The sequence below is a fragment of the Salvelinus namaycush genome, chromosome 11 (genome assembly GCF_016432855.1).
Source record: "Salvelinus namaycush isolate Seneca chromosome 11, SaNama_1.0, whole genome shotgun sequence".
In the NCBI taxonomy this organism is placed as follows: Eukaryota; Metazoa; Chordata; class Actinopteri; order Salmoniformes; family Salmonidae; genus Salvelinus; species Salvelinus namaycush.
The window spans coordinates 33,498,095-33,508,637 of record NC_052317.1 but is presented as its reverse complement, the minus strand read 5'-3'; the positions used below and the strand labels follow the sequence as shown (position 1 = coordinate 33,508,637).

At 42.4% G+C, this 10,543-nt stretch overlaps 1 protein-coding gene across 1 annotated transcript; it reads left to right on the top strand.

The window, feature by feature from the left end:
* The first annotated feature begins 1,465 nt into the window (after nucleotides 1-1,465).
* Nucleotides 1,466-6,825, top strand: LOC120056055 (zinc finger protein 263-like). Its single transcript, XM_039004201.1, has 4 exons — nucleotides 1,466-1,752; nucleotides 4,666-4,787; nucleotides 4,931-5,045; nucleotides 5,252-6,825. The coding sequence occupies exons 1-4, from the start codon at nucleotides 1,548-1,550 to the stop codon at nucleotides 6,358-6,360; spliced, it is 1,551 nt and encodes a 516-aa protein (XP_038860129.1). The 5' UTR covers nucleotides 1,466-1,547; the 3' UTR covers nucleotides 6,361-6,825.
* Nucleotides 6,826-10,543: the final 3,718 nt, after the last annotated feature.

The window sequence follows — 10,543 nt, the reverse complement described above, 5'->3', positions numbered from 1 at the left end:
TCACACCTGGTAGTTTGGTGCATGGGACCACCAGCTCTCTGTAACCTAGTGGGAAACCAGTGGGTCCGTCTCCTCTATACCATGTTTCTTGTAGGATGACAATGTATGTATTTCCAAGTCATTTGATGAAGTCTGGGTTACTGCTCTTTACACCAAAGGCAGATGACCTCAGTCCTTGTATATTCCAGGATGAAATAGTAAAATCTTTGTGTTCCATAGTGTCTAGTGTTGTTTTCGTGTGTTTAGGCTCGGACCATTACAGTAGGTGTGAGCAGAGCATGTTGAGCATCTGATACATACCTCTTAGATCACAGGAGGGAGCTTGTGTAACCGATGTGAAATGGCTAGCTAGTTAGCGGGGTGCGTGCTAATAGCGTTTCAATCGGTGACGTCACTTGCTCTGAGACCTTGAAGTAGTTGTTCCCCTTGCTCCGCAAGGGCCATGGCTTTTGTGGAGCGATGGGTAACAATGCTTTGGAGGGTGGCTGTTGTCGATGTGTGCATAGGGTCCCTGGTTCGAGCCCAGGTATGGGCGAAGAGATGGACGGAAGCTATACTGTTACATTGGTGCCGTGACCCGGATCACTGGTTGCTGCGGAAAAGGGGGGTGAGTGTAACTGATGTGAAAGGGTTAGCGGGGTGCGCGCTAATAGCATTTCAATTGGTGACATCACTCGCTCTGAGACCTTGAAGGAGTTGTTCCCCTTGCTCTGCAAGGGATGTGGCTTTTGTGGAACGATGGGTAACGATGCTTCGTAGGGTGGCTTTTGTCGATGTGTGCAGAGGGTCCCTGGTTCGAGCCCAGGTAGGGGCGAGGAGAGGGACGGAAGCTATACTGTTGTTATTGGGCAAAAAAAAAGCTATAGAAAAGCTATTGCTCCTCTGTGGCTAAATTGTTGGCCTTTTCATGGTGTAGTAGGCTATTCTGAATTATTTCATTTATTTCTGAACAGGCAGAAATTCTATAATATTCTATAACTTTGGTAAATTATTTTAAATTTAAGTTCAATGAACTTTGATCACTTTTATTTATACAATGGACAATTATTTTTCGTGCCACAAGAGGTACCGGATCCGGCCAAATAGGTTCCGGAACGAAACAGTCCAAAACAGAGAGGCACTGGACCCGGCTCAAATTAAGCACTGAATAGTATTTTATGCATTAATAACCATGTTTGCCACTGCATTGCACTGCACTCTCCCCTACATGTAGCCATATCTATTAACTTAAAAACAGATTACGTTTTTACGATCCGAATTCTTTATTTAGATCGTAAAACGTATTTTTTGTCAATAGATATTTGTCAATAGATATATTACATGCAGTCTAAAATATACCTTGGTATTTACTGGCCAGTGTTAATACTACCAATTTTGTAGGGCTGTTGTAGTCTTATATTTACGGTAATAAATACTTACGTAACGAATTGACCGGAAAAGCGATTGCTCACACGTTACCCACTCACTACATTGTTGCCATTAACTTGGACATTTTATACTATCTACTTCACATAGAGAATACACATCTGTAATTTGGGCAGGACAAGATGGCGAGCTGCAATTTTCAGGCGCAGTTGGTATCCGTTATGGAAGTATTAGCTAAAGCAGCTGTAGCAGAAATAAACAAACGCGTAGATGATAGCTGTGCTGTTATACGTTTGGAAATGACCCAAAGCCAGCGAGATATTGATGTACTGAAACGGAAGTGGCAAATGATGGAGAGCGAGCTGGAGAAGACGCGCAGACGAAAAGGTAGTTGTGTTATTATTCATGGTAAATTAATGTTGGAGAGTGGAGAATGAGCATAAATGAGCGTTTGGATCAGGGAAGTTTCCTCTCACGATCTATAACGTTACCTTACAAGCCATAATTTTGAATAAAGTTATATTTGAACTTAATTTACCGGTTGTCCGTGCAGTTACTCTATTTGCAGGTAGGAATGTGAGAAATATATCCACAGGAAAGTATCATTAAATTAACTTTTCATAGTGCTGGTTGTGTGTTCAGATTTATATCACCTGAAGTATGCGTTTAACTTCTCGATCACACTGACAGGGTTTTTGCGTTTTGGTCCACCAGAAGTACATTAATTTCCAATAGAATGCTACGTTTGCCTTGCAGTATTGCATTGCATTGCATTGTGTTCTATGTGGTGCATACCGTGGATTTTTCAAAAGTATACATCAAATTGTATGCGTAGAAGACTTGACATAAATGGTAGCAGAAAGTGAATGTTGAACTTTTGTTGCACACATATCCAGATGATGAATGCGTACCCTTTTGCGCAAAACACTGTAGGTGTGATCATGGTGTAATGGATGGTGAAATCCCTGAGAGGTTTCCTTCCTCTCCTCAGCAACTGAGTTAGGAAGGACACCTGTATCTTTGTAGTGACTGGGTCTATTGATACACCATCCAAAGTGTAATTTAATAACTTCACCATGCTCAAATGGATAGTCAATGTCTTATTTTTTATTTTTTACCCATCTACCAATAGGTGCCCTTCTTTGCGAGGCATTGGAAAACCTCCCTGTTTTTTGTGGTTCAATCTGTGTTTGAAATTTACTGCTCGACTGAGGGACCTTACAGATATTTGTATGTGTGGGGCACAGAGATGATGTAGTTATTCAAAAAATCATTTTAAACACTATTATTGCACACAGAATGAGCCATACTGCTCGTTCTGTGCGTGATTTCCTGCAAGACAGGAATGTCAGTGTTCTGCCATGGCCAATGAAGAGCCCGGATCTCAATCCCATTGAGTACGTCTGGGACCTGTTGGATCGGAGAGTGAGGGCTAGGGCCATTCCCACCAGAAAAATCCGTGAACTTGCAGGTGTCTTGGTGGAAGAGTGGGGTAACATGTCACAGCAAGAACTGGCAAATCTGGTGCAGTCCATGAGGAGATGCACTGCAGTACTTAATGCAGCTGTTGTCCACACCAGATACTGACTGTTACTTTTGATTTTGACCCCCCCCCCCCCCTTGGTCAGGGACACATTCCATTTCTGTTAGTCACATGTCTGTGGAACTTGTTCAGTTTATGTCTCAGTTGTTGAATCTTATGTTCATACAAATATTTACCCATGTTAAGTTTGCTGAAAATAAACGCAGTTGACAGTGAGAGGACGTTTTATTTTTTGCTGAGTTCATGTCCATCTCCTCGTTCAGCCACGACTCTGAGAAACATAGGATATTACAGTTTTTCAGGTCCCGTTGATTGGATTTGAAAAGTGTAATTATACTTTCCTGTGGGATATATTGTCTCACATTCCTCTAATATATATACAACAGTACGTGGACACCCCTTCAAATTAGTGGATTCGGCTATTTCAGCCACACCCGTTGCTGACAGGTGTATAAAATCGAGCACATAGCCATGCAATCTCCATAGACAAACATTGGCAAGTAGAATGGCCTTAATGAAAAGCTTGGTGACTTGACCCTCATAGGATGCCACCTTTCCAACAAGTCAATTTGTCAAATTTCTGCCTTGCTAGAGCTGCGCCGATCAACTGTAAGTGCTGTTATTGTGAAGTGGAAACATCTAGGAGCAACAGCGGCTCAGCCGCCAAGCGGTAGACCACACAAGCTCACAGATCGGGACTGCGGAGTGCTGAAGCGAGCATCGCGTAAAAATTGTCAGTCCTCAGTTGCAACACTCACTACTGAGTTCGAAACTGCCTCTGGAAGCAACGTTAGCACAAGAACTGTTCGTCGGGAGCTTCATGAAATTAGTTTCCATGGCCGAGCAGCCACACACAAGCCTAAGATCACCATGCGCAATGCCAAGCGTCGGCTGAAGTGGCGTGAAGCTCGCCACCGTTGGACTCTGGATTAATGGAAACGTGTTCTCTGGAGTGATGAATCACGCTTCACCATCTAGCAGTTCGACGGATGCCAGGAGAACGCTACCTGCCCGAATGCATAGTGCCAACTGTAAAGCTTGGTGGAGGAGGAATAATGGTCTGGGGCTGTTTTTCATGGTTCGGCTAGGCCCCTTAGTTCCAGTGAAGGGAAATTTTAACGCTACAGCATACAATGACATTCTAGATGATTCTGTGTTCCCAACAGTTTGGGGAAGGCCCTATCCTGTTTCAGAATGACAATGCCCCCGTGCATACAGAAATGGTATGAGATCGGTGTGGAATATCTTGTCTTGCCTGCACAGAGCCCTGACCTCAACCCCATCGAACAACTTTGGGATGAATTAGAACGCCGTCTGCGAGACAGGCCTTATCGCCCAACATGAGTGTCCAAATATCACAAATGTTCTTGTGGCTGAATGGAAGCAAGTCCTTGCAGCAATGTTCCAACATCTGGGGGACAGCCTTCCCAGAAGAGTGGAGGCTGTTGTTGCAGCCAACGGGGACCAACTCCATATTAATACCCATGATTTGGGAATGAGATGTTCGACGAGCAAGTGTCCACATACTTTTGATCATGTAATGTACCTGCAAAAGGAACAAATACAGCGAAAACCAGTAAAGTAAGTTAAACTATTGTTTTATTTGAAATTCTGGCTTGTAGAGGTTGTGAGAGAACTTTCATGCTCTATATCTATGAAATTCAACATCGGGTCTCCAGACTAGTAAATTGATTGCATATGGGAAACCCAAATGTGTGAATAGCTCTGATATTTGACTGAATACAATTATTTTGTAGGTTTTTACTCTATGGCATCAGAGAGATCTTCATATCCAGTCAAGATTATTTTGAATAAGCAGAGGAGTAGCTCACAGTGCAGAGACGAAGAGCTGGCAGTTGAAGAGGATTCTCAACCCCAGGTGTGATACATCACCTTTAACAACTAAGATAAATTCTGATATTGGATTATCAGGAGATTTTATCGCTTTTGTGTGATTCATGAGTATGAAAATGGTTAGATATGGTGTGTGTCCAGAGTAATAACCTCAGTCCCCTGTTACAGCCTTCAGATGTGGAGCAGAGAGTGGAGACTGAACCCATACTGATCAAAGATGAGGAGACAGCAGAGGACGTGTGGAAGACTGACCCTCAGGAAGAGCTCAGGATCACTGGAGAGGGTGGGTGCAACCATAAGGGGTACTGCTCTGTCTGTCTATGGAAGACTGTGTGGGTGTGGTGGTATGCACTTTCCAAAATGCTACATTGTTGTTTTATGTTCTGGCATATGTAGCTCACGTACACACAGTCAGTCCTAAAGCAGTCATGTTTTGCTGTTAAGGGTCTTTTTGTCATGTTTATTTTATGTTTATCCCCATATCTTTAGAATCTGGTTCCAAGCCTGGGAAATCACCATCCTTTGAGCAACGGCACTGTGATGAGGACTTCATCACACAACCCAATATATCTCACAAAGACTCAGTGGAACATTACCCCAGTTCTGATCGTCCAGAGGAACCAGGAACACCCCGGCTCGCATCTACAGAGGTGTTCAGCGCAGAGCAACACCGGCCAGACGAGGACTCACTAGATCTAGTGATGGTGAAAGATGAGAAAGAGGAGTTAGATCAGACCACGGCCCTGGCAGGACCTGACCAGTTTGTCATGGATGAGTCTGATGGGCAGCTATGGGCCTCTGTGGGTCCAGGCAGAGACACTGACCCTGATGGCCACCCAGATTTCTCCTTTCATTCCGCAGAAGAGTACTCTCAGAATATCTCAATGTTCCCATCTCATAGTGGTCTTCCATCTGTTCCTACTATGACAGATGAAGTAGGGCCATCGCTTCACTCTTCTATATGGAAACCACATGCTAACATGTTCAGTGCAGCAAAACACATGACAAGACATGTCAGGACATTGGCTGATGAGACTAGTCAACAGATGCCAGAGGGACAGAGTAGCGAGACGCTGAACTCAAATAATGAAGGAAATAGTTTAGCTCTACAGCCAAGGCAGCATCAATACAGGGCTTCAGAAGCAACAGTGAGATTGAGTGAGTGCATGACAGGGTCAAACATGGCCACCACTTCCACCTTCTCTGGATACAGCCTGAGTCGCAGTAGTTTTAACATGGTGAAGAGAATGAGGACTCAGTGGAAGTCGGGCGGCACCACCGAGAGGCGTTTCAGCTGCACCTTCTGTGGGAAGAGCTTCCAGCGTCTCTGCCAGCTCAAAGTACACCTCCGGAGTCACACCGGAGAGAAACCGTACACCTGCGAACAGTGTGGCAGGAGTTTTACCAAGCAGTGCAACTTGATCAGACATGCTGTGGTCCACAGCGGGGAGAAGCCCTTCGAGTGCACACAGTGTGGGAAATGCTTCACCCAGCGTTCCAATATGACATCACATCAGAGAACTCACATAGGAGAGAGTGCAGTGTCTCCATACGTGGCACCTGCATACCCTGGGGATCCACACACAAGTTTAATGTAGTCTCAGAACAGATGGAACATAATTGCATTATGCTTCGGAAACACTTTCTATGTAAATTTAGGTCCAGAAGGTATTTTGAGAAAGGTTGACAACCTTTTCCTCCTCATTGATTTGTGAAATCGTTTTCATGTTTGACTGTTCACGGATCCTCACTTTTTTTAATAACCTATTTATTTACATCTAGTAACATTTTATATTTCTACCACAAAATCATAAAAACATATTATATTCAATAAAATGTATTTAAGGAAAGAGTCAATCTGTGTGATTTAGATGAATAATATGTAGGATCCATTTAGTCTGTATTGTCTAGGTAGTGTCTGACTATCTGGGATGTCACGTCTTGCCACAAGGGACAGTCTCACATCAGGTCAGGTTAATAACTCAATTCCACTTGATTTTCAGAGTTCGATTTCCAAGTTATTCTGCTGCCCCAAAATGTTAAGTTACTGTATGTCTTCTCAAAACAAGGCAATAAAATATCTGTTTGTGTAATAGGCAATACATGTTTATACAACTTTACATTTTACATCTGGAAACTACACTTTTACTGTGTACATTGTCTAAACTGACACCACTGGTACTGTATAAAACTGGTCATCTGAATCAAGGTTCATTAGATGCTGTAGATTGCTAAATAGATGAGAGAAATTGATTGATATGATTAGTAGTTTCAAAGATGTACCTCTTCATTGATTTGCCAATCAAAAGGGGCAGAGATAATGGAGTGAGAGCAGGAAGTCAACAAATGTCGTCATTTCTTACTTCATCGCTTGCTTGTACCTGTGTAGAGTCAAGGTAGGAACAGTCTTACATTTCCTTCTTACTCTTTCTTATTTATTTTTCTTACATCAGTCATCCCGAAACTCGAAAGGAGTAACAGTGACCGTGTGTTAAGGGTGGAATGGTAGGGGTCAGGGGGATGGAGAGGTGGGGTCAGGCTCAGAGGCGTCATGTTCTACGACAGGCCTGCAGGCACAACGATGTGCAATTCAATTGACGTCCACTGTAGTGAGATGGCTGCAAGAGGCAGGGAGGAGAGGGCCTCAGAACAGCCAGAGCCATGGTTTGGAGTGTCAGGGTGACCATCAGCATACTCATACACATTTTGATACATATTGTGAACCATCTGTAAACAAGTTGTTATATGAATAATTTATTAACTGCAATGTAATTCTGTGTCCTGTCTCCAGAGTTGGTGGTGTGTGGAGATTCCAAGGGAAACGTGTTTCAAGCAGCCACCAAACATCAACTCCTGGAGCAGCAGGAAACCTGTAAGATCTCTCCCTTTTCCTCTGATGAAACTGATGTCTTTTTTCGATGATGATGAATATTATTTTGGATGGATTTTTCCCTAGGCACACAGTGACAGGATCAGTGTACTGTGACTCGCCAACAGCACGATCGTGATCTCAAAGTCCCATGACAGAACTGTCAAAATGTGGGACAGAAACACCAAGAAACAGGTGTATGTTATTCTAACTCGTAAATGTTCACGCACTCAAATAATTTCTCAAAGGATGGATGAATAGTCACAGTAATGTACTGTTTGTGTATGTATGCTTACACTATCTATCTGCATCTCTGTACAGGCAGTGGTGGAAAAAGTACTCAATTGTCATACTTGAGTAAAAGTAAAGATACCTTTAATATAAAATGACTCTAGTCAAAGTGAAAGTCACCCAGTGAAATACTACTTGAGAAGTCTAAAAGTATTTGGTTTTAAATATACTTAAGTATCAAAAGTAAATGGAATTGCTCAAATGTACTTAAGTATCAAAGTATAAACCATTTCAAATTTCTTATATTAAGCAAACCAGACGGCAACATTCTATTTGATTTATTTATTGGTGGATAGCCAGGAGAACACTCCAACATTCAGACATAATTTACAAACAAAGCATTTGTATTTAGTGAGTCCGCCAGATCAGAGGCAGTAGGGACGACCAGGGATGTTCTCTTGATAAGTTGTGAAATGGACCATTTTCCTGTCAAAATGTAACGAGTACTTTTGGGTGTCTGGGAAAATGTATTGAGTAAAAAGTACATTATTTTCTTTAGGAATGTAGTGAAGTAATAGTTGGCAAAAAATATAAATAGTAAAGTACAGACACCCCAAAAACCTGCTTAAGTAAAAATACTTTAAAGTACTACTTAAGTACTTTGTGTGTGTGTGTGTGCTTACACTATTTCTCTGTGTTTTTGTACGGGTGGGTTGGTTTGTGTGTGTGGGTCCTGTTCTGGTCTTGGAGGTAAACCCGCACTGCTCCAGTGAACTGGTGTGTGGCGATGTACTTCTTCTCCTGGAGAGAATAACCACCCAGTGTACACACATACATTGTATACACACACTGCTCTAAAAACACGCACAGAGTAATAATTAACTTACTCTCACACAGATATATCAGTACTGCTGTACTGTTATGCATATTCTCTCATGTAGCTCAATCAACACCACCTGCTATCTTCCACACACTATCTAATATGCATACTCTTTATCTAATACCTCTACTTACACTAGCGTTCAAAAGTTTGGGGTCACTTAGAAATGTTCTTGCCTAGAAGGCCAGCATCCCGGAGTCGCCTCTTCACTGTTGACGTTGAGACTGGTGTTTTGCGGGTACTATTTCATGAAGCTGCCAGTTGAGGACTTGTGAGGCGTCTGTTTCTCAAACTAGACACTCTAATGTACTTGTCCTCTTGCTCAGTTGTGCACCGGGGCCTCCCACTCCTCTTTCTATTCTGGTTAGAGCCAGTTTGCGCTGTTCTGTGAAGGGAGTAGTACACAGCGTTGTACGAGATCTTCCAATTCTTGGCAATTTCTCACATGGAATAGCCTTCATTTCTCAGAAGAAGAATAGACTGATGAGTTTGAGAAAAAAGTTATTCGTTTCTGGCCGTTTTGAGCCTGTAATCAAACCCACAAATGCTGATGCTCCAGATACTCAACTAGTCTAAAAAAGGCTGTTTTTATTGCTTCTTTAATTAGCACAACAGTTTTCAGCTGTGCTAACATAATTGCAAAAGAGTTTTCTAATGATCAGTTAGCCTTTTAAAATGAAAAACTTGGATTAGCTAACACAACGTGCCATTGGAACACAGGAGTGATGGTTGCTGATAATGGGCCTCTGTACGCCTATATAGATATTCCACTAACAATCAGCCGTTTCCAGCTACAATAGTCATTTACAACATTAACAATGTCTGCACTGTATTTCTGATAAATGTTATGTTATTTTAATGGACAAAAAATGTGCTTTTCTTTAGCTTTCCCAAACTTTTGAACGGTCGTGTACATAGAGTTGAAGTCGGAAGTTTACATACACCATAGCCAAATACATTTAAACTCAGTTTTTCACAATTCCTGACATTTAATCCTAGTAAAAATTCCCTGTTTTAGGTCAGTTAGGATCACCACTTTATTTTAAGAATGTGAAATGTCAGAATAATAGTAGAGAGAATGATTTATTTCAGCTTTAATTTCTTTCATCACATTCCCAGTGGGACAGAAGTTTACATACACTCAATTAGTATTTGGTAGCATTGCCTTAAACAATTTATACTTGGGTCAAATGTTTCGGGTAGCCTTCTACAAGCTTCCCACAATAAGTTGGGTGAATTTTGGCCCATTCCTCCTGACAGAGCTGGTGTAACTGAGTCAGGTTTGCAGGCCTCCTTGCTCGTACACGCTTTTTCAGTTCTGCCCACACATTTTCGATAGGATTGAGGTCAGGGCTTTGTGATGGGCACTCCAATGCCTTGACTTTGTTGTCCTTAAGCCATTTTGCCACAACTTTGGAAGTATGCTTGGGGTCATTGTCCATTTAGAAGACCCATTTGCGACCAAGCTTTAACTTCCTTACTGATGTCTTGAGATGTTGCTTCAATATATCCACATCATTTTCCTGCCTCATGATGCCATCTATTTTGTGAAGTGCACCAGTCCCTCCTGCAGCAAAGCACCCCCACAACATGATGCTGCCACCCCCTTGCTTCACGGTTGGGATGGTGTTCTTCGGCTTGCAAGCCTCCCCCTTTTTCCTCCAAATATAACGATGGTCATAATGGCCAAACAGTTCCATTTTTGTTTCATCAGACCAGAGGACATTTCTCCAAAAAGTATGATCTTTGTGCCCATGTCCAGTTGCAAACCGTAGTCTGGCTTTTTTATGGCGGTTTTGTA